Source organism: Tympanuchus pallidicinctus, unplaced genomic scaffold (assembly GCF_026119805.1).
Source record: "Tympanuchus pallidicinctus isolate F22 unplaced genomic scaffold, pur_lepc_1.0 scaffold21, whole genome shotgun sequence".
Classification (NCBI taxonomy): Eukaryota; Metazoa; Chordata; class Aves; order Galliformes; family Phasianidae; genus Tympanuchus; species Tympanuchus pallidicinctus.
Genome location: NW_026294733.1, coordinates 387,317 through 415,299, shown reverse-complemented (window position 1 = coordinate 415,299; position 27,983 = coordinate 387,317). Strand labels below are relative to the sequence as shown.

At 54.8% G+C, this 27,983-nt stretch overlaps 2 protein-coding genes across 3 annotated transcripts; both read right to left on the bottom strand.

The window, feature by feature from the left end:
- Nucleotides 1-76: 76 nt before the first annotated feature.
- SLC6A7 (solute carrier family 6 member 7) lies at nucleotides 77-10,652 on the bottom strand. Of its 2 annotated transcripts, XM_052684964.1 has the most exons (14): nucleotides 10,213-10,652; nucleotides 6,547-6,727; nucleotides 6,025-6,156; nucleotides 4,974-5,208; nucleotides 4,549-4,687; nucleotides 4,148-4,282; nucleotides 3,778-3,881; nucleotides 3,353-3,477; nucleotides 2,796-2,908; nucleotides 2,583-2,714; nucleotides 2,172-2,271; nucleotides 1,741-1,841; nucleotides 1,429-1,596; nucleotides 77-769 (listed from the first exon to the last, which is right to left on the bottom strand). In XM_052684964.1, the coding sequence occupies exons 1-14, from the start codon at nucleotides 10,243-10,245 to the stop codon at nucleotides 557-559; spliced, it is 1,911 nt and encodes a 636-aa protein (XP_052540924.1). In that variant the 5' UTR covers nucleotides 10,246-10,652; the 3' UTR covers nucleotides 77-556. The 2 variants fall into 2 exon arrangements, with proteins under 2 accessions (XP_052540924.1, XP_052540923.1); XM_052684963.1 differs by having other exon boundaries at nucleotides 2,583-2,908.
- A 2,851-nt stretch (nucleotides 10,653-13,503) lies between these two features.
- Nucleotides 13,504-23,778, bottom strand: CDX1 (caudal type homeobox 1). The gene is made up of 3 exons (XM_052684971.1): nucleotides 23,218-23,778; nucleotides 15,329-15,474; nucleotides 13,504-15,194 (listed from the first exon to the last, which is right to left on the bottom strand). Exons 1-3 carry the CDS (start codon nucleotides 23,645-23,647, stop codon nucleotides 14,988-14,990), a joined length of 783 nt encoding a protein of 260 aa, XP_052540931.1. The 5' UTR covers nucleotides 23,648-23,778; the 3' UTR covers nucleotides 13,504-14,987.
- Nucleotides 23,779-27,983: the final 4,205 nt, after the last annotated feature.

Below are 27,983 nucleotides of genomic sequence, written 5' to 3'. Positions count from 1 at the left end.
CAGCTTGCCTGAGCCCTGCCCCTGTACGGACCTACAATCTCAGGATGTCCCAGGCCAGTTTATTTATAAAGCACTTTATTTCCTTCTTACTATTTTTACTGCTCATTTATTAGGTCAGATTTCAGCAGGATGCTGATGCACCCTGGTTTTGCTGGGGTGTCTCTGAGGGCACTGACACAGACCTTCCTCAGGGCATTTAGGATATTGAAATTCTTTCTCACATGTGTTTGTGGGTTGCTGGAGTTAAACACATATTAGCAGAGAACGCACAAACTCAGAGGACTGCCTCCTTCTGCACCAAGCATCCCTGGGCTGGGGCCAAGGGCCTGGGGCAACCCAGATGCTTGCACAGACATTGTCACATGAACACATGGACTCGTTGCACACCTTGCCACACTGAACACAAACACCTTAGGGGTGACAGGACAGGCAGCATCTCTGTCCTGGCAGGGCTGGGGTGGTGGTGAGGGGTCCAGCAGGGCCAGCAGATCCTAAAAGCCTCCCCAGCCCTGAGCCAGCTTGAAGTGCTAAAGTGTAAAGAGGAGAATTTATCCCCTCACATCATGGACTCCTCCTCTTCCTCCTCGATCTCCTTGTCCACCTCAATGGCCGTGTTCTCATAGCTGGTGATGCCCCCGTATTTCCGCATGTGGACCATCAGTGGTTTGGGGGACTGGCTGCCAGCCAGGCTGGCCACATATGTACCGGTCCGGTTCTCCTCCAGCGATGGGCCCCAGTCCATGGTGGGACGGCTGGCTTGCTGGAAGCGCTGTGAAGGGATGGGTAGAGGGGTGTGGGTGCTCACTGTGGCGTGGCACCTGCTGTGCTCCCCTCTATCATTCATATCCTTTGTGGGATGAGCTCCAGAGTGGGTGGGAAGGGGCCAAAAGACTATCCTGCAGCATTTGGGGAAAGCAACAGTGTCTCACTGCCCTTCTGTGCTTTGCAGCGGTCTGTTGGTCTGCATGGGATGGTGGGGAAGGCTCGTGGGAGCTGGGAGTTAGTGCAGGGCTATGGTGTAGAATTAGATCCTTCTAGGTAATGGGTTAGCATCCATCAAGGTGGTTCCTGGTCACGTCATCATGTCCAGGACCAGGCTCCTCCTTCCAAAGGCTGCAGCCTGGGGAGGGCAGCAAGCGCTGCAGCTCTGCTCATAGCAGCCAGGGGAGAGCAGCAAGGTAAAACCCAGGCTGGGATGCTGCAAGCAGCTACACAGCCTGCCCCTGGGCAAAGCCTTTCTGCACCACTGCTTCCTTGTTTTGCCTTTTCTACTGCAAAATGGCTGTGAAGTCCCACATGTCTCTATTCCCCGCATGAAAGGAACAACACTCCATGCATTTCACAGGCAGCAAATCACCAGACAGCACAGGATGGGCAGGGGCTCAGGATCAGCTGTTCACATTTTTGGGGTGCTTCAGGGCCTCCTACCTCCCACAGCGTCCCTTCCTCTTGCAGCACAGCCATGAGCATGCCTGCAGGAATCATCAGGCAGGAGCAGAGTCCCATGAGGATGCCCAGGGCCTCAGCCCAGGCAGGGAAGCGGTAGCTGCCATACTCAGAGGGCTGGTACTTGATGATGTTGTACACCAGCAATGCCTGTGGAGTGGAGGGAAAGCAAGTCAGCTCAGAGCTCCCCAAAGGTCTCAGCAGAACCAGAGCGGTCCTTTGAGAGGTCAGTAGAGCAAATTGTGACAAGGAGAGGTCACCAGGGATTCTAGCACCATCTAGCCCGGTGGTTACCATCATCGTAGCTGGGGACAGGACCATCCAACAGGCTCTGAAGTAGGGCCCTGGTTGGAAGCCCAGCATCATGTGAATGTCTCTGCAGAACCTCTTCATGCCTAGAGAAGGGACAGGGACAAGGATTCAGCAGCTGCCATCTCCCAGGACCATAACGGCAAGAGCGTTTTCCTCTAGAAGCAAAGAAGCATTTCTCCTCCCAGCTGGAAATGCAGGAAGGAGGACCCAGCTGGTCTGAGGGACCAGGCTCAGTCCCACACATATCTCTGGGAAGTGAATCCAGTGAAAGAGAAACAAGAAGAGGTGCCTCATGTTACACTGTGAGGCTGCTGGCTCCCGTCCTGTTCCCTCCAAATACCTCTTTGTCACTCTGCCCCCCCTCTTTGTCATACCCGCTCTTCCCCACGTCCCCATGGGACAGACCCTCTTACCATAGACACGTGTCACTACCAGGCAGGTAGTGATCACCACCACCATGAGACCAAAGCCAGCGCTGTAGTCATCCAGCAGGACCAGCCAGTACATCCCGCCCTGCAGAGTCCAAGCACAGTGACCAGCATCTCTGGGACCAGCATCCCAATAAAATCCTACCTACACCCTCCCACTTGTGGGATCATACACCCCTTGCCCCATGTTGGCAACCTCAGGAGACATCACTTCTCTTCTGGGGTTGGTACAAGGACAGTAATGCTGCATTACTCCCTGTGGGACTTCACATCCGCAGGGAACCCAGCCCCATCAGTCATCTCTCTCCCACCTTTTTAGCTGACATGAATATATTTGTCTCTGTCTTTAGGATGAACCCCTGGTCAGTCCCCAGTGCATCCATCCCCTCACCTTACCTCTGTTGTGAGGATCAGTCCCATTAGGAAGAGGCCAATGCAGATGGCAGCCGAGAAAACAGCTTTCTTTGGTCGCAGGTAGTAGGGAAATTCGTCTGTCACTGCCGTCACGATGGTCTCCATAAAGGCAAACTGAATGGGAAGGAAAAGAGGATTCCCTGATCCTCCTGGGATGCCTGGCACTGCAGCTGGCCTGCTGGGCTCTGTCCTTACCTGGCTATCCAGGCCCAAGGTTAACAGCATGAAGAAGAAGAGGAAAGACCAGAATGGAGAAAGGGGGAGCATTGTCATGGCCTGGGGGTACACCACAAAAGCCAGGCCAGGACCTAGGGGAGGTAAAGGACAGCAGGGTGAAAAGGGGGTGACAGAGCAGGGCATGGAGGAAAGAAGGCTCCAGCAGCATGACACTGCAGTGGGGACTTGTCCACAGCCCTGCAAGATGGGCAGGAGAAGGTGTCGAGGTGCAGAATAAGCCTGTTTCTTGTTCATGCCATTGTTAGGCATCACTCAGTGCTGTTTAAGATTTGCATGGCAGGGAGCAATCTTCCTCCTTCCCTTTCCTGGCCAACAAGCCTGCAGCTCCATCCCTCACACTGACATCCTCAGCTGCCTTTCATCCCCGTGCCTGAGTGGGGTGGAAGTCTCCCATCTCCCCCATCCCAGCTGAAGGTGCTACAGGGAATGAAAGATCTGCCCCACACCTCCCCTTCCCAGCTCCTTGCTGTGCCCTGGCAGAGATTCCGGGAAAACAGGTCCTTGTTTGACCTCACCTGCTTTGGCCACTTGGTTGACGGGGACCCCGAGCTCCTGGGACATGTATCCCAAAACAGAGAAGATGGCAAACCCCGCCAGAATGCTGGTGATGGCATTGCCCAGGGTGACTATGAAGGTGTCCCTACAGAGAAGAAAGCAAATGCTCTGAACATAGCAGCCCCATGCTGGGGTGGCCTTGCCAGCCCTGGTTTCGCTGCAATGCGATCCTCCCAAGGGCCTCCCTCAGTGGGTACTTTCCAGAGGTACCAGGAACCTGTATCTAATGACACAGGTCATGCTGTGGGGTTTCTCCCAAACTTGCTTTCCTTTGTGGAGGGAATCAGCCCAGCACCAAGACTCTCCTCTCTGCCTGTGGCTGCAGTGGGGAACAGCTGAAGCTTTTGTGGCTCCCCAGCTATGATTTTGAGGAGATGGCTCCTACCTGTAGATGTTCTGATGAAAGGTGTTGTATGAGGCAAAGGTGAGGAGGCCCCCAAAGCCTACCCCAAGGGAGTAGAAAATCTGCAGGGCTGCTTCGATCCACACCTGAGGGGAAACAAAGTGAAGGGAAGCCTGGATTTGGAAACCCCCTGGAGACATAGGGGTGGGAAGCACAGCACAGGTAAGGTGTGGAGCAGAGACAAGCTGCTGACTGGAAATGTTTTAGGTCTGGTGGAGGAGGGGGAGAACTTTGGGCCAGAAGCTGGCCAGAAAAGACCTACAGGCAGGGGAACTGCCTTTGTTGTGTGCTGGAGATGACAGGAGAATATTCATTTTTGTGTCTCGGACAAATTACTGAAAGCCCTGCTCACCTTGGAAGACAGCAAGTGGTCAAACTGGGGCGTGAGGTAAAAGCGGATTCCCTTCCAGGCCCCCTCCAGTGTCACACCACGGATAAGCAGCATCACCAGGATGAGGTATGGGAAGGTGGCAGTGAAGTACACGACCTGTGGGAGAGCAGAGCTGGCTGCAGAGCTGGAGCAGCGCACCTGATCCCCTATAGCACATCCTGGGATGGGACACTGGGTCACCCAGAATCACCTGCAGTGCTGAGGTCCTTGGGATGCAGCATGGCCAGCGGCGTTGGTGTCAGGGTGTTCAAGCCACCCCCAAATAGCCCATGTCTAGCAAATGTTTATGGCTCTCACTTCCCAGATGCAAGGAGAAATGCAGACACAGGAAGACATCCCTGAAGAGACCATCCAGCCCTTACCTTGCCGGAGGATTTGACTCCCTTTAAGATGCACAGGTACACAATGGTCCAAGAAAGGAGCAGGCACAGACACAGGTTCCAGCGGATCCTGCCAGGATCCCCGATCCCGGAGCTCCCTTGGATGTGCAGAACGTAGCGGCTAGGGCGAAAAGAGAACGGCTGCTGAGCAGTCGGTGGGACTTGTCCACAGCGCGCTGCAGAGCTGCGAGGGAAGCCTGGCTATGAGTGAGTCCTGGCTGGTCCAGCTGTGGGATACGTTTCCTTCTAAAGTATTTCCAGGCCATCAAAGCAACTCCAGGTAATGGACACATCCCATAGTCCCAATGGCTGAACACCCAATGCTGACAGTGAGCTCGTCACCGCACCCACAATAGGAGTGCCCACCTTCTATCCTTGTTCTCTCCCTGTTCTCCACACCTCCTCACCTCCAGTACTCCTCGCTGGGGCTGACGGTGTTGGAGATGTTGACGGGGAGGGTGGTGTTCCCCGCCTTGAGGATGCGGTGATCCAGGCACAGGTCAGTGTTCCACCAGTTGCCGCAGTGCTGCCAGGGCAAGTCGCTTGTGAGGGATGCAAAGAGGTAGAAGAGAACGTAAGCAATGATCATATTGTAGTAAATGGCCACCAGGGAGACGATGAGGATGGTGCCCATGCCAATGCCTGGAGGAAGGAGAGGGTAAAGAAGAAGTGAGCCATCTCTCCGGAGCAGAGTGCATCCATATCCAGGGTCAGACACTGGGGTTCAGCAGTCACACGGTTAACCAGCTCCAAGGCAGAGGTTCACCTGCTGGGGAATCTCCTTTATTGACCTCTCTGCATGTGAATTGATAATATATTCCATAGAATCATTAAGGTTTGAAAAGACCTAAGATCCCCAAGTCCAACCCCAGCCCATCCCACCATGCCCACTGATGGCGTCCCTCAGTGCCACATCTCCACAGTTCTCAAACGCCTCCCTGGGCAGCTGTGCCACTGCAACACCACTCTTTCTGAGAAGAAATGTTTCCTAATATCCAATCTGAACCTCCCCCGGTGCAACTCAAGGCCATTCCCTCTTGTCCTGTCACTGGCAACCTGAGAGAAGAGATCAACCCCTGCAACACTACAACCTTCTTTCAGGCATTATACAGAGAGTTTTGCTCCAGCTCAATGTTTGATCTGAACTTTTTTTGAACACTTTGTTCTTACCTTTTTAACAGCCTTTGCTTAGCTTCAGTGCTGTATTTTGTACACTGACTCAGTTTTTCATACAATTTCATATAATTTCTAGAGCTGATGAGGACATGCAGAGACTCTGACGACAGGTAGCTCATACATATCTTGCAGCTACCCAAATGACTGACCCAGCAGCCTGACCAGCTCCATTTTCCCCCAGCGTTTAACCTTTGAGGACAGTGGGATGAGGATTCTGGTCCATGGCCCCATCCAGCAGCTCTCATGGAAGCACTGCGGGGGCTCTGGATTTCACTCACGCACCTTTAAACAGAGGGCTGATCTTCCAGACAGCAAGCGGCCCCAGGCTGGAGAACTGCCCGAGTGACAGCTCCATGAAGAAGATGGGGATCCCACAGATGGCCAGCATGATGAAGTAAGGAACCAAGAAAGCTCCTACGGGAAGCAGAAAGGAAAACAACCCTGAAATGAATGCGGAGTGAACAGCTAAAGCCCACCTAGTAAAAGGAAAATATCCTTACCACAACCTCCCACTGCCTTCCCAGGAAGGGGCCAGAATATTAACTCTGCAGACAGGGGCAGCAGCAGCTCCCCACAATACCGCCCACCCCAGATCCCAGAGGGCACCGTGCCCCTGCTGTGTGATTCGCACCTTGCTTTGCTTTGCCCACATACTCAAAATGTTTTCTCCTCAAATCTTTCACAAACTCCACAATCTTCTCCAGTTATTGCTGCTCCTCAGCCCCGAGATGGGGGAGGGCTGTCTATTCAGGGACCGGCCCAACTCAGTGATAAGGGGAGGCGGCTGGAAGGATGCATGAGTACCTCCTCCATTGGTGTAAGCCCTGTAGGGGAACCTCCAGACGTTTCCCAGGCCCACGCAGTACCCGATGCAGGAGAGGAGGAAATCCAGACGTCCCGTCCAGTTCCCTCTGTCTTCTGGGCACTGGGAGCCCAGCTCTCCGTCCTGGCTGCTGGGGCTCACCAGGAGCTCTGGTGTCACCGGCTGAGTGAGAGAGGGTGCAGGAATAGGAGAGGATGGCCAGGGATGGAAGGAAGGGGTAAAGCAGGGGAAGAAGGGAAGGAAGGATCTCTGAGAGGTGTAAATTCATGACCACTAAGTCACAGTGATGATGTTTGTCACCTTTCTGGTGGTTCTCTGTACGCCACCAAGCCTACGGCTTTAAAGCAAGCTGACATCCTTTGAAAGGGGATCAAATCCATCCCACATGGCCAGAGCCCCCTGGGAAAGGCAGTTTCATCAAGAAATCATCTCAAGGGGCCACGACAAGGTTTTCTCATCTTCAAAACACGAGCGTGAGTATGGCATGGGAAGAGCCCTCTCCTTGTGGGGTGCATTGGGTTCAGCTCCAGTGAGGCAAGAGGACAGAGGTGTCCCTGCAAACAGGACACCAGGACCAGGGCAGGGGGATTCTCCTTCTTCTGGAGTCTTAAAAGGGAAAAACAACGATCTCTGCCTGAATTCATAGACCATAGAGAGCCAGACTTTGAGGTGCAGATGTGGGAGGATAAGTCCAGAACTGTGGGTCCTCCTTCCCATTGGGATGCAGTGTTCTGTACAAGGTGGCACAGCCCTTTCCTCCTCATCCTTCTTCTCCTCTCCGTCCAGCCTGGGCTGATCCTGCTGCCAGTTCCCATGGAGACCAGGAGCCATTCTGCAATGGCTGCACGCTCTCACCCTGCTCCTGCCCACCAGCACCAAGTGAATCCACCTGGTGTGGGGTGATCCGGCAGCTCTTCCCAGAGCCAACCTGAGCAAAAGGCTGGCATCAAAACCCAACCCTGGCTATAGAAGCCACCCCTGAAAGCCCATCCCTGTTGCATGCCATAACCACAGGGTACGGGCTGGAGGAAAAGCTTCAGGCTGCAAAGTAAAACCATGACCTAAATATAATACCATCGCTACAAAACACCGCTGCCACCTGGCAGCCCTCCTGCAGCTCCTTAACTGAGCTCTCTGATTAAGCAATTCCTCATTTTGGCCATACCCTCTAATTAACCCAGTGCACAGCCACAACCCACAGCAAACCATGTTTGCAGACGGTGGACAGACTGTGCTGCAGCATCCCTGCTGAGACATCAGCTGTGCTCCCTGAGGTCACTGGCAGGTGGGGCAGTGGGAGCACAGGGGTAGCGGAGGCACAGAAGGGACTGCATCACCCACATTGCCCAGATCCTCACCCACCACACAAAGCCTGGGCTGATATCTGAATGAAAACAAATTGCAAAATGCAGTATTTAAGGATTCCAGACCACCTTTGTTCCAGACAACAGAGAGCTGCACACCTCACTGATTCAGGTGGATATCTCACGCTGAGGCTCTCTTTCAGCCCTTTTTTTTTTTAAAGACTAATAACCTCTTTCAGCCTCTCTCATAACAGGGCTTTTCTCTCCCAGCAGAGGCTGACACACAGCTCTGTGCCAGTGCTTTGCATGCAGAGCTGCCATCTTTCAGACCGGTTACAGACAGACAGGGACCATCCGCTCCCCTGGCATCGCTGTCCTCCAGCGCTGCACCACTCTGCATCCAGGGGATGCCCCCAAGAGGTCAGCAAAGTAAAGGGCACCAAGAAGAAAAGGTGTTTGAGATTCTGGTAAGATACGAGCTGGCTTCCACAGTGAAATCATCCTGTGCTAATTACTATCTGCAAACTGCTTTGCTTAAATTTAACCTCTACAAAACTCAACAGTCACAAAGCTGGAGCTGTGAGAAGCCAGCCAGCTCCAGGTTGATTTTTTCATCGTATTTTGCCTCGATTCATACTTTTGGCATCATTTCGTTGTTTTGTCCGTGATTTGTTGACAATTTTGTGTGTGAACCACAGCGTCTGGCTGAGGAAATGCCACCCAAAGGCAGATTTCTGTGCCGTGAGCACAGTGCGTCTGTGCCATGTGAGTCACTCCGGATCAGTTCGGATTGCTTGTTAATCTCTTGCAGAAAAAAAATCCCCTGGCTGCAATGGGCCAGGCTGTGGCATGGCACAAGGAGGCTCTGCACCCAGCACCTGTTGGAATGGGGACATCCCAGTGCCAGGCTCCCACCCTTGCACCAAATAATCCCTGAAGCATGTAAGAAATCCCGTGTAGGAAAAAAATAAAATCAGATCCACTCAGCCCTTACGGAAATACTATTATGCAAAAGCAAAAATCCTTAGAGCCTGAGAAAGATCTCTATTCAGGAGGAATTTCCATATGTCTGTTAGAAACTCCCGGCTTGCAAATAGGAAGCGGATGCAGGTGAGGAGGGGCTGCTGGGGTTGTGGGGCTGTGTGAGTGGTTCCAACAGCTCCAGAGAAACCTCAGCCCAGGGGCAGGCATGGCATCCTGCCACCTGAAGGGGACACCTCCTACTGCCTCCACCCAGGGCTCTGAGTGGCTGGGATGGTGAAGGGCCCCAAGCAGCACCGGAGATGGGGAAATAACTCCAGAGTCATCTGCTTTCCATTCAGGCTGATTGCTGTGGGACTAAATGGATTCCTGAGTAAATGCTAAACAGGACCGTGAGCAGCAGAGAAATTTCTTTGCACTCAGAAAGGCCTTTGGAGGGACAAGGAGAACTTTGAATGGTTCTTGCAGTTGCTGAGTGATCTGAAAAAGCGATTTGTAGGAAATGGAAGAGGACAGAGCTGCCTCCCAGCCGCACGGAGCAAAGCAGAAGGCTGCCAGAGAGCTGCTGCCTTGTGCCAGGCCAGCACTGGGTTTTTACATCATGCCCCAGCATCCCAGGAATTTCCTGTCATGGACAAAACTCTTAGGGTTTTCATTCCTGCAGCTGGAGGCAGGGCACAGGCTGGAGCCATCCTTACCCTGCGGTTAGCAGGCAGAGCAAAAAGGTGAAGGGCAGTGCCTGAGTGTGCTCTGGGCAGCACCCACATGCAGGAACAGCAGCATGAGAGCTGGGATTGCCACTCAGCCACGCCACAGCACCCAGCCTCATGTGGGAAGGGCAATGCAAGGGGCTCTGTCCCTGGTGCAGGGGCAGAGGGAAGACTGGAAGGGCAAGACTGGCATGGGGAAGTCTGAGAGCTGGGTCTCAAAGAGCTCCCATCAGGATTCCTAGCTCCACTGGCCTCCAAAGGGTAAAAGGGGAGCTCAGGATCCAGCAGTCCTGGTCCCCTGAGACCCTCAACCCCAGCCTTGGGCAGTGAAGAAGCAGCCCAGCTGTGTCCTGATCCCATGGGGGAACCCGGAGCCCCCGAGCTCCCTACATCAGGGGGCAGCATCCTCATGAGCAGCACTGCGGGACCGAGCACCTGGTGCCCACCCTCCCGGGCATCCCTGGCACAAATCATTGCCAGCAGCACCTGCCTGGGGGCAGGGGCTGGGGACGCATCCCTTCACCAAGTCCCTACAAAATGACCCCCACCCGTCTCCAAATGCCCCTCACCCAATTTGCAATCCGTGCCCCCAGCCATGCACCCCATGGGGCGATGGCACGCGATGTCCCCGTGCTCCCACATTGGCTCTCACCTTGCGGAGCTGCTGCTGCCGAATCTTCTTCATCCCAGAATCCTGTTGCTATGCGCTCCCCGATCCGACACTTGTTCTCTCACTCCGCAGACGGAGGTAGGGAGGGAGAAGGGGGAGCAGAGCGGGCGGGCAGAGGGGGGTGCCGGGGTGGATGGATGCAGGGGGCGGAGGGGGGGGCACAGCCCGGCAGAAGGCTCTGCCTGGAGTTGGGGCTGGCTGCACGCTGAGCGGGGAGGGAGGGAGGAGACGGCTCTGGGCAGGCTGCAGGAGGGCTGTCTGTCAAACGTACCCCTGCTGGAGGGGGGGGTCTGGGGCTTCGGCCCCAAGCAGAGCAGCGAGGAGGAGAGGATGCTGCTTTACATGTGCCGTGAATGTGTAAGGTCTCAGACAGCCTGCTGCTGGGAACACGGGGCTCCCACATGTCCCAAGGGGTGGTGGTAGCAAGGCAAGTGCAGCAGCTCCCAGCAGCTTTCTGGCCAGCCCTGCGCTGATTTTCCTTCGGGCAGCGCACAGCTGGAGCCCCCAGCCCAGGACAGCCCTCAGCCCCTTTGGGCAGGACCAGTGCCTCTCAGTGCTGGGGGCTGGAGCCATCCTGGGACAGGTCCTACAGCACGGCTCATCTCCCTAGAATGTGAATGTTCGTGCTGAGTGGGATCCCACAGACCCAGAGCTCAGGAGATTGGGATTTTTCCCCTTTGTGCTCAGTCAAACCCCAGGTGAGGAGGCAAGGAGCTGGTCCCTGACTCTTTTTCTCCTTCTGTGGTATCAATGTCCCCAGCAGGACTGCAGGAGGGGATGATCTCACATGCCCTGGGGCCACAAGGAGAGCTGCTGGCTGCCTCAGGGCAATGCCTCTTTCCTTCTTGTGTTTCACTTTCCCTGTGCTGTGCCCATAGGAGTGTGTATGCTCCATTTCTTTGCAAACACTTTGTGGTACTTCAGCCTGACCCAAACGTGTCCCCAGCCACTTTAAGGCTGAGCAGAAGCTGCTGGAGGTATGCAGAGAGACAGAGCTAGGACTGAAGCCCTGAAAATCCCTGCTATCTAACAGCAGTCATGTTCCTACAGCCCTTCAAACACTTTTGTAAAAATTCCCCCAAAGGAATCAGACTGTGAGCATGAAAACACATTTCTGCAAAACCCAGCACAGATGAAGTGCCTCTGAGTTTGCACAGTGGGTCTTTCAGAGCTAACATTTACCTGGGTTTCCCAGCGGGAAAGGAGGAAGGAGCAAAATACATCATCCAACAAACATCTCTTTTTTTACATAGCTTTTGGGAAGCCTCCAAGCTTTTACTTCCCTCTGGGTGATCCATTGCTTCTCCCTCTCCTGGGCTGCTATGGGGAATGCTGCGCCGAGCTGCATGGCGCACTGTCCCATCCTCACCCTTCCTGCTGGGGCAGGGATGCTTTGTTTGCCTTTAATGCCTGTGTGATCTGAACCAGCCCATTGTTTTTTTTTCCCTTGGGATCTACCTAGAGAGAAGAGTCTCATGGTGGGAAGCTGCTGGCAGCGTGGCTCAGCCCCAGCCCTGTATCACCGGCGGAGGCCGAGCCCTACACAAACAGCCCAGCCCTCCACTGGGGCGGGCAGGGAGTTACCCAACAGCAGGATGGGGCCGTGCCCAGCTCTGCTCCATGGGACACAGGGAAGGCAGCAGCCGCAGCAGCGCTCCGGTTCGTCACTGCTGGGAATTGTGCCATGCCGGAGGCTGCCATGCTGTCGGCCACCTGTTGTGCGTGGCCTTATTTTGATGATTATTTCAAGATTTCTCCAAGGAGGGTGCAAGCAGGCGGTGTGAGCACAGGGGAAGTAATGGGCAGAAAGCACAGGGGCTTGAAGAGGACAGCCCTCAGGGTCCCTCTTCCGTGCCACCCAGTGTCCCCATATGGCCATGGTGCAATTTTGGGCTGTGCAACTCAAGGGGTAGGTGCCATAGCTGCTGAAATTGAGTGACTGTCACCTGCCAGGGGTGCAAATATGGGTATGGCACAGCCAACAAGTGGGCATGCCAAAGCCAGCGGGGACACGGCGCTGCCAGCATGATGGCAGAGAGTCAGGGGAGGACATGGGAGCGGGGACACAGCAGATGCATTTCGTCAGCGGGGCTGAGGGCTGTGTGTGTGTTGGGGGAAGGGGTGCTGGCTGTGTGGGCGTATTTATGGCCTCTTCTCGCCAGCGCCTGCTCCCTGTGCACACACAGGCTGCAGCAACCCAAGGGCACAGCCCACAGCTCGCTGGACTTTTACCCCACTGTGCAAACAGGCAGGCGCCTGATTAGGGTATCAGTTGGAATTTCATGCTGTCAACGGCACCGGGAGCTTCTCCAGGGTGTGACAGAGCATCTTCCCTCTGTGTGGCTCTCATCTTCCTGCAGGCACCAAAGTGTCCAATGGCACACCGCTCTTTGGGCAGGAGACCCACCCACCCTGGTTCCTTTCCCTTTATGGCACCAGCTCCATTCCCATTGCCTCTCCAGCCTGTTTTAGCCACCAGTGCCCTGCTGTGCCATGTGCCAGACTCAGCAGGGCTCAACACTGGGCACAGCCACTCCTGTAAGGTCACAGAAAAAAAAACATTGCTCTGCCCCTCTTTCTGCCCCATCCCTCCTTTGCTCCTCTGTCTCCTCTACCCAGAAGGACTTCACCCTTCATCACATCCACCTGCCCCACCAGCACATCTTTGTTTGTTTTGAGGCTGGAGAAGCTGTTTTGGGCAGGAATTTAATGGCAGCCCCAAATCTGATGTGGCTGAGATGGAGATAGGCAGTGATTAGATGGGGAAGAGGACAGCACAGGCAGTGGGGACCACCTGTGCCAGCTCTGTCACGACCAGGCACTGATGCCAGCTGTCCCAAGCTCTATCTCATATCCTCATTCTCTGTTTGCTCTTCTTGGACAAGGAGGATATTCAGCCCATCAACAGCCATAAAATGAGATTAGAGGCGGGCAGGCACCAATCAGCAGCAGCCACGTCGGTGGGCAGCTGGCCTTGTTCTTTGGCCTCCAGCACCAGCAAGGCCCAGCCTCACCCTTTTCCCGGCTGTCCCCGGGAAACCATCCGTCCCTTAGCCATCCCCACTGTACCCAAGGGACAGGACGTGGCTGCCTCATGCCACATTGCAGCCATGCTGCCCTCGTGAGATGGACACACAGCACACTGCAATCAGGCTATGGGGCCAGGCTGCTGTCTCCAGGTATCTGTCCATACCCTCCCTGATGGCACTGGTCTGATCACACTTGGGGACATCAATGTGGGCACATGGGGAGAGGCAGCAACACACCCACAGCTCACAGGGCTCCTGCTCACTTTTATTTTTACCAAAGCCTAGAAAATAAAATGTTCTGCCTTCTGTACACAAGCTGTGAGCTGAAGTCCCAGGCCAACACCAGCGTCTGCCTTTGGTGAAAAGTAGTAGTGATGGCCCCAGGGAGATGTCACTGGTCCCCATGGTGGGGGATGCAGACCCTATTAAGGGGCTGTAGGTGCAGTGGGTGTCAAGGAGCTGTGCAGTATGAAACCCCAAACACTGTGAGTTCTAGGCCAGAATGGGCTGGGAGCGGACAAGGGGCTCTGCAGGCAACAGGGACATCTCCACTTCTTGTTCCTGCCGGGGCTCAGAGTGATGGTGCTAGAAGAGGATCATGAGGGCCGCTGAACCCTCACCTTGGTCTTGGGAAGCCACAGCCCCAAGTAGGAGCCTCAAACCCTCCTGTGTCCCAGCACACCCTCTGGGGCACCCAAAACTGGGCTGTAAGGTAGCTGAGGCAGTAGAGATCCAAGGATTCAGAAGGATTAAGGGGAATTTTAACTCTGATTTCCAGGAGGAAAAAAAAGCCATTGGTTACCAATGGTGCAGCAGATGGAGGAGTACAAAGCAGGCAAAACTCAGAGCCTTTTTTGTTTTGGAGTAAACAGCACAGACCCACCCATCTCTCTCTTCAGAAGCTGGCAATCCATCATCTTGCACCAGGACATGTCCCATCACCATGATGGTCCTGGCAGCTGGTAGTGCCTTGATGCAGCACGGAGCTGTGCAGGTTCTGCAATGCCATGGGTAGGTGAGTGGCCCTTCTGGGCAACCTGGAGTTGTCCACTGTTCTAACTGCCAACCTTGTTCTTGTTCCTCCATGCTGGAAGGTGGTCTCAAAACCTCCATAGGGAGGTCCATCTGTAGGACAGATGTCTGCAGGTCTCACGATGGTCCTTTGTTGCCACAGGGATGGAGCTGGGGATGGTAACTGGGGGACATGGGGGACGCTCATTGCCATTGTCTCAGTTTAAGGAGCCCCCATTCCCCCTCCAGTCCCAGTGCTGAGGGTCCTACCCAGCTCCTGCTGTCCAACTCGCTCCAGGCATGGCAGATTCCACAGACAATCTCAGTTGAGATTTGTCTGCCTTGAGTCCAGCCAAGCCTTGTCTTTAGTTCAGCCTCACTAGAACTGCCCCAAAGCAGCAGGCAGCTGGACCACCAGGAAGACCGCGCAGGAAGCAACCCACCGGCTCATTCTGATGTTCCACAGAAAGGGTCCTCCACCATCACCTAAAGACTCATCCCACTGGTTTTGGGCTACCAATGCCAGAGACCAGCGCATGTTTCCTACAGGAGAACAGCACTACCTAACATAGGGGCTTTGTGTAGGACAGAGCTCATCAGCCTCTTGGGAAGGCGACAGAGCCACCGTGCCCCAGGGGACGTGGTGTCTTTGGGTGCTCAGCAACAAGCTCTGCCATGTAGTGCTTATCTCTCAGTGTCTATGGCTGGCGGAGGGGGCTAAGGCATGAACTCCTCCTTGATGGTGAGCGGAGACGAGGAGACAAGGCTTGGGGCACTGCCACTGCAGAGGGTCCCCATGGGCCCCGGCGTGCCCACGGCTGGGGGGGTTGGCGTGGTTGTGCTGGTGGGCTGGCTCTGCTGCTGCAGCTTCTTTTTATTCACCTTCCTCTCCTTCGCCCTTCGGTTCTGAAACCAGATTTTCACCTGTGGAAAGACACAGATAGCCATGCAGAAAAAAAGGGCACGTGGACAAGGAAAAGCACCCCAGGGGCACCATGGGAGCTGGAAGTAGAATGGGAATGGCATTGCCCTCTCTCAAATCCATCTCCAGCACTCACCTGCCGTTCAGTGAGCCCCAGGGCAGCGGCCAGCTCGGCCTTACGGCGGATGGTGATGTAGCGGCTGTAATGAAATTCCTTCTCCAGCTCTAGGCGCTGGTGGTCTGTGTACACCACCCGGTACTTGTCCTTTGTCCTCGTCTTGCCTGGCAGAGAGAGCAGAGTGAGGGTGAGATGATAGGGCTGGGGGACAGGAGCATCGCTGATAGCATGGAGGAACTGCATGAGCACACAGAGAGCTCTGGAGGAACGTGGGACCAGAGGATAGGAGTCCTTGGCTCATATGGAGTTTGATATCTATCCTGGGTAGCACCAGGGTGTTTCTCCATGCTGGAAAGCACTGGGGGATAGGGGCTGTTCACGGTAGGAAGGGAAGGAGGTGCTCAGTAACATCCCAAGATAATGGTCTCCACATTCTATGCGCCATGATCATCACTTCAAGAGGAGCAGAGCTGCAGCCCAGGCAGAGGACATGCTGCCTGGTCAAGTCCAGCCCAGAGGGCTGCAGGAAGCCCAGCTCTGTGCCACAGAGCCCAAACCCACAGTGCCATATGTTGAAGGCACACAGATCAGGACCAGAAAAGAGGGAAAACCCAGGAGTGACAGCATTTTTCTGCCACCAAGAGAGGTTTTCATCATCTCACGCTGTGTTCACAAAAGAATGGCGTAGTTATTAAAGATATGATGGAGAGAGCCCACAGTAAACACAAACATTCCCTGTGGTGGACTCAATAGCCAGCACTGCTTGGCCATAACCAGCCTGAACCTGCCCTAGGGTCTCCCCAAGTGTCATCAGAGCTCCACTGAACCCCACATTTCACCTGAGCAAGAAGATAGCTGGCACATGGTGCCAAGAATACTGCTTCCTTTTAGAAAAACACAGTGGGCAATAGCACTGGGTAGCTGTGGTCCAGCCCTGCCCATGCCCCCAGCACAGTGCATATTCCCATGATCTGAGGAGGTGGAGGTACAGCAAGGCTGCGCCATGGATAGGGATGAAAACTGCATCCCCTGGAACCAGGGCTCAAGATATCTTCTTTCGCATATGAATTCTTTTTTTTTTCCTTTTTCATTTGGAAGCAATACCCCTTCTGAAGAGATAATGACTGAAAAGTGATCTTATTTGCGATATTGCAATTTAAATGCCACTGCGTGGTGGAAAAAAAACAGCTGGAACGCAATGGAACTGACAGCTAACGTTAAAAAAATTAAAGAGTAACGAAACAAGGCGGTTTGTGGATACTGCATCTGCCAGGAATTCTAGCAGGGATTATTATTTCCTGCTGCAGCCGTAAATAGATCCATCACTGCCTGTGCTCTGTTGTTCTCTTGTTGTTGCTCGTCCTTGGCGAACCCCGGCGCAGCCCTGGGTGCTCGTTGCAAATACCAGGGAGCAAAGATTCTGCTCGCCACCAACCCAGAGATGGAGATTTCCTTGCCTTGACTAATTGCAGTTTTCAGCGATGTTTGCTGAATTCAGGAATGTATTGTGAGCGATTCACAAGGAGAAGAAAGGGACTTGCAAGAAATGCTATTGACAATGAATAATGCGGCTACCTTGAATATCAATGCTGGGTTACGCTTAACTCGCCCTCGGTGGCCCTTTTATGGCTCTGGGAAAGGAAAGAGGAAATTTGGGATGAGCCATCATGGCTCCTCATGGTGACCCCTCATACCTGTGGGTAAGACCCCAATGCCTGCAGGGATCTTGAGGAGCAGTGGGATGGGGCAATCTGGGGTTGGGACATGGCCCACGGCTGTTGGAGGGGGCCACGGGTGGTAGCATGGATGGGACAAGGGTCCTCCTGCTGCCAGCACCATCCAGCCCCAACACACATTCAAACTTCCTCCTTCTTGTCCCCAGAAGAAAAAAGGAATAGCTCAAGCAGCCAAACTGAGCCATCCGTGGGGCCAGAAGGAAGGATTCCAGCGTTGGGATCAAGGCAGGGCCCAAAGCTTGGGGAGAGGGCATCGTTACTGCTGTTAATGTATAACCCTAATAGCACTCACCTGAGCCACGATTAGATAAGGGAATAGCTTCAATGTGCTGCACAGGCCCCAGAGGACACACTCCTGAGTGTGTGTGCACACGCACTCACAGACACATTAAGGGAGACCCCCTGCCCTGATCTGCTCCACATGGCAGCCCTGGGGATGGGGATGGGGACGAGGATAGGGAGACAGGAGTTCCCTGCCCTTGACCACAGTACTAATAGCATCTCTGGGGTGTCCAAATTGAGGTCACGCAGCCTGAGTGACACAGCATTATTGCTTCCCTCCCTCCAGAACAGAGGCAGAGGAGAGGAAAACCCAACCCCAGCTCTGTGCTCTCTGTCTCCAGCTCTGCACCTACAGGGCTACTGTCACAAACAGGCATAGGAAGGCACCACAGGATGACGGAGGCTGTTAGGGGGCTATAATTCACCCTCTCCAGCCCTAGACTGTGTAAAGGATGGCTTTCAACAAGACACAGACCCCCTAAAAGAGGTGGGCAGTGGAGTGGTGGGATGTTTTGAGGCTGATGCAGGGCAGCTGTAGCAAATGCTAGATCAAAACAGGCAAGAGTATAATCCTATGCTATTCCCCAAAGGTCTCCATTTCACAGGTCAAAGCAGCTCAAAATTACAGTGGCTGCAAGTCCTGGCTCCATTCTGAGCACCACCGCAGCCATCAGGGCTCCGATCAGGTCAGAGCACAGCAAGTGGGGCTGTGGAGCTGGAGAGATGAGAGCCGTGCCGCTGCCAGCTGCAGAGGTCCCCAGGCCTGGGGACACAGGCACATGGCAATCTGGGCGCCAGGCACTGTGCAGGGCACTCAGCATGGGAGGTGCTGGTGGGGATGGAGCTGAGGCTCTGCACGCCCTGCTGCCCAGCAGCTCTTCGCATGACTGGCACGGAAAGATTGGGCTGTCCCAAACGGTCTGAGAGCAGTGCATGGAACATATCATGGATGAGAGCCCTATTTCCCATTTCTTCCCAGGAAAATTCTCTATGAAAACTTTCCCCCTATCCCAGTGTAGCCTGGGCAATGATATGGGTAGGGAAACTGAGTCACAGAAGCAATACCAAATCAGAGTGGAGTCAGAGTGGGGTCACAGCCACGGGCAACTCAACTCCCCCCTCCACCCTCTCACATCTCCCACTGCAAAAGGGAGGGCAGCCAGCAGAACGATGCTGCATGATGCAGCCCTGGAACAAGGGTTGGGGTCTGTTCCCAGCACTCAGGACCCTCCTAGCTGGGTCACCGTCATCTGACAGCCAGATGTGCTCCAGCTGTGCCTGCACAGAGAGGTCGATGCTCCCTCTGCTGAGCAGAGGGGACCACAGCCACACTGTGCTGATTCTCACCTCAGACAGCCCAGAACATGTTACTGCTCCCAAACCTTCTGGAAATAGCGGCCCCAAAGCCTGAGCACCCCATGCACACTCTGAACCCCCTAAGATCCAGTATGCTCACCACACTGTTGGAGTCTAAGCCCCACTGCTACCCCTGCCTGCTGGGAACCAGTGGGCAGGGCTTTCACTTCCCCTTTCCATGCAGTATTTTCAAGTATTTCCCAGCCACCTCAGGAAGCGTGGTGTGATGGATGGGGCCATCAGCGCGGAATGAAGGACTGCAGCCACATGGGCCCCCTTATTGTTGTCAACCAGAGGACATCCCACCTCCATGAGATCCTGCCAAGATCTTTTCCCTTGGATTTAGACAACTGCTGGGTTTCCAAAACCATGTGAGAGGATCTACCCCAGCCCCTTTCTGTTTGCACTGCTGGCTGAGCCCCCACCCGATGGCCCTGCCCAGGCTGCCCTGGTTCCTGCTCCAGGTGGCACAAATGGGCACTGTGAGATGCTGGGCTGCAGGAAGGGCTCGCTGTGGCCACCACTGCCAGGCAGCCCTGCAGCCCTCATAGCAGCTGCTCACAGGGCTGTCAGCCAACACCAAACCAAGCCAGGGAGATCTTCCTGGTGCCAAAGATCTCGGAGGAAGCAGCAGTGCCACCCCACTGGCAATAAAAACTCATTTGGCTTTGATATGTCACACACTGGGAATGTTTCAGTTACAAAACCGCACCACAGTTCCCAGTGGTTTTATAGTCTTCTGCACAGAGGATCAAACTCTGCACTTCGAAATAGCCCCATGGCTTTGCTATCGGTAAGAGCAGGGCCCATGTGCTGGAGGGCAAATCCAAAAAGGATAGACCAGGACACCGGCAGCCAGGCTAAAGAGATTGGGAAGAAACAGAGCAGGCAGGGAAGAGCTGAGTCCACAGACCTCAGACCCCCAGGGCCAAGGAGGGCAGTCTGGCCCTGCCCAGCATCCCCGGCCCAGACCCACTCCCCAGCCAAGGAACAGCAGCCCCAGACTGGGTGTTGGGACAAGCGTTTCCCAGAAGAGCAGTGATTCAAGCCTTTATTTTGGCAACCAGCGCATTCCAGGGGCTGCTCCTTGGTTTTATGAGCACCTCACCAAGTGCCGCCAGCCGGGCTGCAGCGCTGGGTCAAAGACCACAATGCAGGGACATGTGGGCTGCAGGCACGGAGCATCGCCTGCATGGTGTGGATCCACAGCCAGACCCAGGGCACAAAGCTCCACTCCAGATTAAGCCGGTGGCACTGTGGGGGGCCCAGGTGGGCACTGGGATTCTCTGCCTCTTCAAACCCCTTAGGGGAAGGATTCATCCCCTTATCCAGGAGAATCACAAAGCTAATAGCACTGGGGTGGGCGTCCTTGAAGGGTCTCCTGCAGGAAGCGCTGGCCATTGGCCAGAGCATTAAGTGTCCCACAGCTAATCCCGGGGTATTAGCCAGCCAAGCCCATCACGTAGGTACCCCCAGGGAAGACCTTTTTATTCAAGGAAAGTCAATTCTAAGAAAGTTCAAACCACCTGTACCTTGGCCAGCAGGCTAAGCACTCAGCAAACCCCAGCAGAGGCCAGGAGCAGGCTGTGGGTTAATAATTTAAGGGGAGAGGACCAATAGGGACCCTGGTGGCATGCAGCACTTCAGGTGACCCAAGGGAGCAGAAAGTTTCTTGGGGAACAGCTGTGTCCCTAAAACAGGACCATGTCTTCCAGCCACCCCCGACACCCATCTCAAACCTCTCCTGGACTGGTGTCTCATTTATGGGGATTTTATGTTTCCTCCAGCATTCCTAGGGCTGAACAAGCAGAGCTGGAAAACCGAGCCAGAAACACTGAAAACAGAGCTGGAACAGAGCGGAGAGCTGCACACTCGGTGCACTGCCTTCTGCCCATGCTTGTGGCATCCATACCCCGGGATGTTCCCACCATGGCTGCTCATCTTGCACTTCCCTATGCACATTCACCTCCCCAGGGATGTCCGGGCACACTTTCCCTTGCAACACAGTGCTGCAATCAGGCTCATTAGTGACCTGGAGGCTGCACACAGCATTTACATAGCTAACGAGGTGGGGGGGGAGGGGGGGGGGGGTGAACTTCAAAGTTCAGCACACTGCCGCTTCCAGTGCCTTCCTGAGCTTTTTATAGAGCAGGGGTGTCATTCACAAGGAAGTTTGCAAATAATTACGAATAAGGAGGAAGCGTGAGGGTTTGACACCGTGCTCGTGAAGATTTTATGAGCAAAAAAAGGCTGATGCTTGGGAAGAAAGGAGGCATGGGGACACCTTGTTCCTTCTGTTTCCCAATTTGGGGCACTTAGCATCCGTTACCTGGGCTGAGCTTTGCCCTACTGGGTGAGGCACACACATTCTTAGCAGCAGGTATATCAGCTCATCGCCCCATGAGGTCTGACTCTGCACTGAGTCACCAGGAGACTTCTCATCAATTTCTCCCAGCTCTGCATCACGCCAGCAGAACCCCCTGGCACGCTCCATCCCCGCATGACATTGCCTCCAAGCATGGCACAGCTCCTTCTGAGCACCTTCACGCCGTGGCTGATGGCTGTTTATACAAGGGAAGACAGAGGGAACCGTAATTTACAGCCCTCTGATGATTTACAGCGCTCGCAATGAAGCTCTCTGTATTTATAGCCCGCGCATTCATTTCCTATTCCCACAGCGTGGAGAGGGGTATAACCCATCCAGACTGATTAATGTACAGTTTATTGATTCCAATAAAACATTTCACCCTTATCTATGTCAAACCCACCTCTTGGTTTATGTAAAGGCAGCCTGGGCAGGCGCTGTGGGTTTGAATTCAGCTGCACAGTCCCATGAGCAGAAACCCCAGGACTGGGGGGGTTTGCAGAGGTGTCCCCTGTAACCAAGGGGGTTTTGCTCCTGCCAGTCCTCTCTGCCTCCACGTGCAGGGAAGAACAGCTGGCTCATTTGTCCCTTTGTATGCATTTAATCTAAGAGATACAAACTGCTCAACAACTGATCTTTCCAGAATTCAATCACTCTGTTGCTGTTGTGACTCAATCAGGGGAACTTTTCTGCCCTCATTACCTCTCACTCCCTTCATCCAGAGGTGTTCTTACACCTTCCTCCCCTCTTTCATTTTCCCTCTCACCTTTCCCAGAAGAAACTGAGACGTTTGGACCTACAAATCCCACAGAAGCTGTGGGCTCCCATTCAATGCGTATGAGGAAGGAGGGCAATTTTCCTGAAGAGTTATATTAAGTGCTTAAAATGAATCAGGAAATGCCACCCTGCCTCTCCCTCCTTCTTGCAGAGCAGAGCTCTTTCCACCTCCTGGGATGCTCAGCCCCACCACAACCCCTGCTCCCACCAGGATGATCACAACCCCAGCACCCAGCACAGTCTCACAGCAATTTCCACGCCATTTCCAGAGAATGAGGCCTGGGGATGGGGCAGAGGAGCAGAGGATAGGACAGTGAGGACGTGGGCACCGCTGTGCATCGCCGTGCCCAGACCCTTCAGCATCATGAGGTCACTGTGTGGCTCTTGGCCATCGCATCCCCAGCACCGTGCATGGGGACAACCCAAAGCAGTGATGCCAGGAAATCAGAAGCAAGCTAACAAATGAGGCATTTTACACCATTTTCAAACAGGGAGCCCGGGACAAGGGGAAGAGGGAGAGGACGGCTGTCGGGCTGGGAACCTCGGAGGGGAACATGAAAGGGCACGAGCAGGGCAGGACAAAGGCTCTCCCCGCACCTCTCCTCAATGCCAAAGGAGCCGGCAGCATCTCCATGACAAAGCGAAGCCCGTGTCAATTTGGACTGGCCCCGAGGGGGGACTGCCCACCGCCTTTGAAGTGGGCATTGGGGCTGCCACGGGCGGAGGGCTGCGGGGCACAGACACTTCCACCTCCCCCCACCCCGCCGGGGTCAGGAGTTCATCAGGGACAAGACCCCGGGGTCAGGGGACAGAGTACAGGGACAGGGAACGGGGGATAAGACAGAGGGACAGGGGATGGGACATGGGGACAGGAGATAGGGCACAGGGACAGTATGGCTGCCCAGTGCCAGGCTCAGGATCTGTGCAAATGCTGTGTGCCATGCAACACCCAGAGCATCCACACACACCCTGCATGTGGCACCGTCCCCAGTGCACCGCAGCTTGCATGCACCCTGAGCATGCAGCATCACCCCTATGTGCTCGCTGACCGTGCAGTGAGCTGTGCACATGAACTGCTTGCAGCACCCTACACACACAGCACAGCACTCCTCCAAAAGGAGCACCCCACCACCACAACGATGAGCCTGGACTACCCTGGACTGGCCATGAGAAGGACTTCCCATGTGCAGAGCAGAGTTCTCATTCTCCAGAACAGGGTCACCCGTACACCAATGCTCTCCACGCTCATCCTCAGTCCATACCACCTTGCCAGCCCCACATCTCTCCCCACTGGGGTGGTTCCCAGAGCAGGATCAAGCCCTGCAGGACTCCAAGCTGAGAGCTCCCATGTGAAGGAAGGAGTCCGGGTGTAGGGCTGGGGGTTTCCTTACCGCTGCTGCTGGTGCTGGGAATGCTGCGCCTCATCCATTCGTACGGGGTGCGCCTCTGTGCATTAGGGGACAGCTGTGGCACCGAGCTGCTGATGGCTGGAGGCAGGAGTCCAGAGCCTGTATGGGGCTGCATGGGGTTAAAATCCGGGGGGCTAAATCCAAACTGCCCCGGGTTGGTGGCGGCAGAGGCGGCAGCGGTGCCGTACGAGTGCCAGTCCTCCTTGGCAGGGGTGTAGGGTGAGCCCCAGGCGGCCGCCGGCTGCCCATGGTGCGGGTCGTTGTTAATCCCTGGCACATGGTGGTAGCTGGCGAAGTCCGAGTACTGGGGTGGCCCCGGCACGTAGTTCTGGGGGTTGAGGTTGAGGCTGGGATGCCGGACGGGACTTGGATACATGTTGGTGTCCTTATCCAAAAGATAGCCTACATACATCTTCTCTACCTGGCTCTGCGCTCATGCTGTGCCGATGCGCTGCGCCGCTCTGTGCCGAAGCGGCCGGGTGTCACGCAGCGGCCGCCCCTCCTTCGCCGCGCTCACCTGGGCGCCTTGGGGAGCTGTGTCCCGGGGCCAGGCACCTCCCTGCCCACAGGCTTTTATTGGGCCCAACCTCTCGCAGCATTTGCATTGAAAGGCAGGGTTGCATTTCAAAGTGCAGGAACCCCGGCGGTGCGGGGCGATCCGAACCTCCCACCGCCCCGCGTTCCCTCTGTGGTCACCAGCATCGGGCTGTCCCCATGCCACCTCTTTATGCCAGCTGGTTTTGGGGACAGTGTGGCACAGCTGGGATTGTGTTTGAAGATGCCCCAAAGGAGGTCACCCTGTCCTTAAAGCCATTTGTGCTCCAGGAGAAGGGCAGCTTGGGCTGAGCCCTCACATCAAATCCTGGCTGAAGGATTGAATCACCCATAAACCGCCGAATGGAATTGCCCCATCACCCTTGATGGGGACACCAAACCTCAGCACTGCTTTCCACTGCATCTGTCTGTTTTGGAAATGGGGTTGGTGGGAACAGGTGGCTCTGGGTCCCACTCCATTTATAGCATCTGGGGGCAAACCCATCCCTCGAGCCCTGTAGCCAGGTTCAGCCCAGCCACAGAAAGCAGGATGGACAGACAGACAGAGCCAGAAGCAGTGATCCTTATGGGTTCATTCCATTGGGATATTCTATGATTCTATGGATGCATGCCCCAAAAGCACGTCTGTCCCCAAGCAGAGGCCATCCACTTGTCACCAGGCAGGCTGCTCCAGAGGGGGTGAGGGACTGAGGTCACCTCTGTGCCATCACAGCACATTGCTGGTCACCTCTGCATGGTCCCAGTGTATGTGGAAGGGAAGGGAAAAAGGATTTAAGATGCATTTGAGAGAAGAGGATAAAACAGCAAACTTTCACAGTTTTTTGCAATTGTAGCTATGAATCTGTGAAGAGATTTGAAGGTGGGATTGCTTTCCAGATTCATGGGGTTAAAAGGAAAATGGTAACAAAGCCAGCAAAGCTGCTGTGTTTGAGGAGCTCAGTGCATACAGCACACAAGCGCTTTCCTGCTGCTACTGGGCATGTCCCAGCCATAGCTGGGCTGTGGGTGCAGGGCTCCATGGGTCCATGAGCACCCTACCTGCACCCTCCTGCAACAGGCGAAGGGCTCAGCACAGAGCAGCACGGCCAGGTGCCTGCTAGCAGCGTGCCACCAGCTCCAGGGTGGACTGGGGATGACAACTGGGCCATAAAGATCCACCAGCGATAACTTCCCTCTTTTCCACCTCTTTGGCCTATGTATTGCTGGAGGGGATTGTGGCTGGAAGAACTGATGCCAGGGAAAAGCCTTTCATGGCTGTGAGTGGAAGGTGGCCCTGCAGAGACCCTGGGACCACTGTCTACAACAGGGGGGCCCTTTGGTGTTCAGCTTGGTGGGACATCACCCACACTGGGGTTCCACAGGTCAGGGGCAGCAAAACCCCATATGGACCCTCTGCACCCACCCAGAGACCCTCAGCGCCAACCCAGCCGGGGGGGCTCCTTCCAGCCCTCCCTACCTGAGATTCCCAGTGGAAACCGAACTGATGCAGTGAGAAGAGTAGCAGCCAGGATTTCCTCAGGGCTCAGCACTGCTATCCATGATCGAGTGATGCCATCTCCTGGAAGCAGGAGGGCCAGAAAGGGAGGTTCCCAGGGCCAGGCTGTCAGGAATGGAGCTCTGCAGGGCAGAGTACTGCCCCTGCTCCGGGGAGGAGGCATTCCCTACAGGAAGCCAAGCCCTGCACTGCACCTGGCTTGTTCAGAATCTCTGCTGTGGTTTCAGCAGGATGGGGAGATGCCTGAGGAGGCAACGTGGTGTCCCAGAAGTGGTTGGAGGTGGGGGAAACTCACTCCTTCCTCCTGGTTCAGGCTGTCAGCAGAGGGTTAACGATTCCCACATTAAGTGACTGCAGATGTGTGGGAAAGTCTGGGACGAGTGGACTCACTGCTATTAGTATTCACCCCCCGGCCTGCTGCTGCCTCCAGAGCTCTGTGCTGCACATTTAATACCAGGGCTCATCGTGGGGGTGAGGAAAATGCGTGGGATAGGGGCGGAAAGGCTGTGAGGAGGGGAAGCAGTGGGGCAGCATCCTCTGCCACTGCCTGATCACAGTGCCTGAACCCCAGGGAGGTGACAGATAGTGGCTGTAGGAACGTAACACTGCACCTCCGCTACATCAGAGCGAGTCATAGAATCATAGGATCGAGTTGGAAGGGGCTTTTAAAGTCTATTTGGTCTGACTCCCCTGCAACAAGCAGGGACACCTACAGCCTGTGTAGCCTGACTCTGAGTGTCTGCAGGGACGGGGCTCTGAGCACTGATGGAGCTGTGAGTCCCTGCTCATTGCAGGGCAGTCGCACCAGACGGAGGTTCCTTCCAACTCAAATAATTCGATGAGTCTATCATCTGCTGCTTCTTCCCTACCTGCCTCCCATTTGTGGGCACAGGGAACTCATTGCTGACCGCCAAATCACCTGGCTCAAGTGGCCCTTCTTTCTTGGGTTTCCATCTCAACTTGCAATGGAGGTCACAAAGATGCTGTGATCCTGGTGATGCCCGAGCAGTGCAAACCCCACGGAACATTCCTCTCCCTCGTTAGCACTAACTCTGCTTATCTGGCCTTGCTGCAGTCTGCAAACCCCCGCAGAGAGCAACTCTGGCAGCCTCCCCTGCAGCTGTCCCAGTCCCGGGGGAACCACTAAGTCCCGCAAGTGCCACGAACGGAGGTGCAGGAGCCCAAAATAGAGGTGAGCAAAGCAGGGGTCAGCGAGCCGCTCCTCTCCACCCACACGCTCGCAAGGCGCGAGTCCCTCCGGCGTTGGGGCTTCCTTTGGGTTGGCCTTTCCCAGGAGCTGCTGTGACCCCAAACTCAGCTCCAGCCCCGGCTGCTGGCTGGGGACGTGCAGCGCCGTGCGCTCGCCGCATCCCAAAGCATCACTGCTCGACCCTGGCTGATTCCTGGCAAGATTGAGTGCCCGCGTTGTTCACGGGGTCGTCCATTTACAGGCAGGAGAAGGGGGATCTGTTTGTGCCTGGAGCCCATCCTCAGCACAGAGGACCCAGCACAGGATTGCACCATCAGGTTTTTCCCTCTTCTGTTCCGAGAATGGGGTTGTTGTTGGGAAATGGCTTTTTGCTGAGCTATTCCCAGCAGAACACGTGCCCCCCAGGAGGGACCCACCCTGCATGTCCTTATCCCTTGAGAAGAGCCTCACAAAGAGCCACATGCCCATATGAGCCATCTCTTGGGCACTCTTCTGCATGGCAAAGCGCCAGCGTCGGCTCTGAGCCCCACCAGAATGCGGATCCCCATTGAATGCCAATAACTGAAGACAGATCCCCACTGAATGCCAACAATCGAGGATGCCACCAGCCAGGATCTTTTTGCCCTCTGCCAAATGAAAGAGATCTCCAAAGAAAACCCTTCCATTTGGCTGCTCATCAGTGAAGAGTGAGTGCTGAGATAAGTGGAGATAAGCAGCAATCTCCAGGGCTGGGCAATCATTAGCTGTGCCCATTGTGCCGCGTTGGATCGGCAGGATGGAAGGGGATGGTGCCTTGCAAACAATTCAACCTCAGATCTCAGCAGTGCTGTCTTTACAGGAAGGGCTTTTCATTCTTGGAAGAGAAAAAAGGAGAAAGAAGGGCATCTTCTCAGGAAAACTCGTTCATGAGAGATGCTGCATTTTCATAGTATTTTTATACTTGGATCAGAATAAAGCACATCTCCAAGGCAGAAACAAGACAAGAATGGGTGGTTCAGAAGACAGTTTCCATCCAGAAGGTCTCTATACTTTGTCATAAAGGCAAAACAAATTGCTAAAAATCCCAGTGCAGACAAGCTATATTTGTGTCCATCAAGAGATTGCCAGAAAATTGATTTGAGCTCACCAAAGTGTGTGGAGGGATCTGTGCAGATACATTACCATGCACATCATGGGCATTCAGCACAAGGGTGCTGAGGGGATGGGATGGCAGAGGTGAGAGCTGTTAGGTATGACAGGGAGATGTCAGGATGGCTGGGCTCCTTCCGGGGGCACAAAGCAGCACAGGACACATCCATACCCCCAAGCACCCAAATGAATCCCATCCAGCCACCACCATCCCCACATCCCCAGCATCCCACACCAGGGCAACCCAGTTGCATGTCATCTTTTATTCCCCGTTCCAAAAACAACCAACCCACCTCTCCAAGGTCCCCCAGAGGAGCATTGTTGCCATGTGTTGGTGGTCCCAGTGCCTGGCTGGAGGCC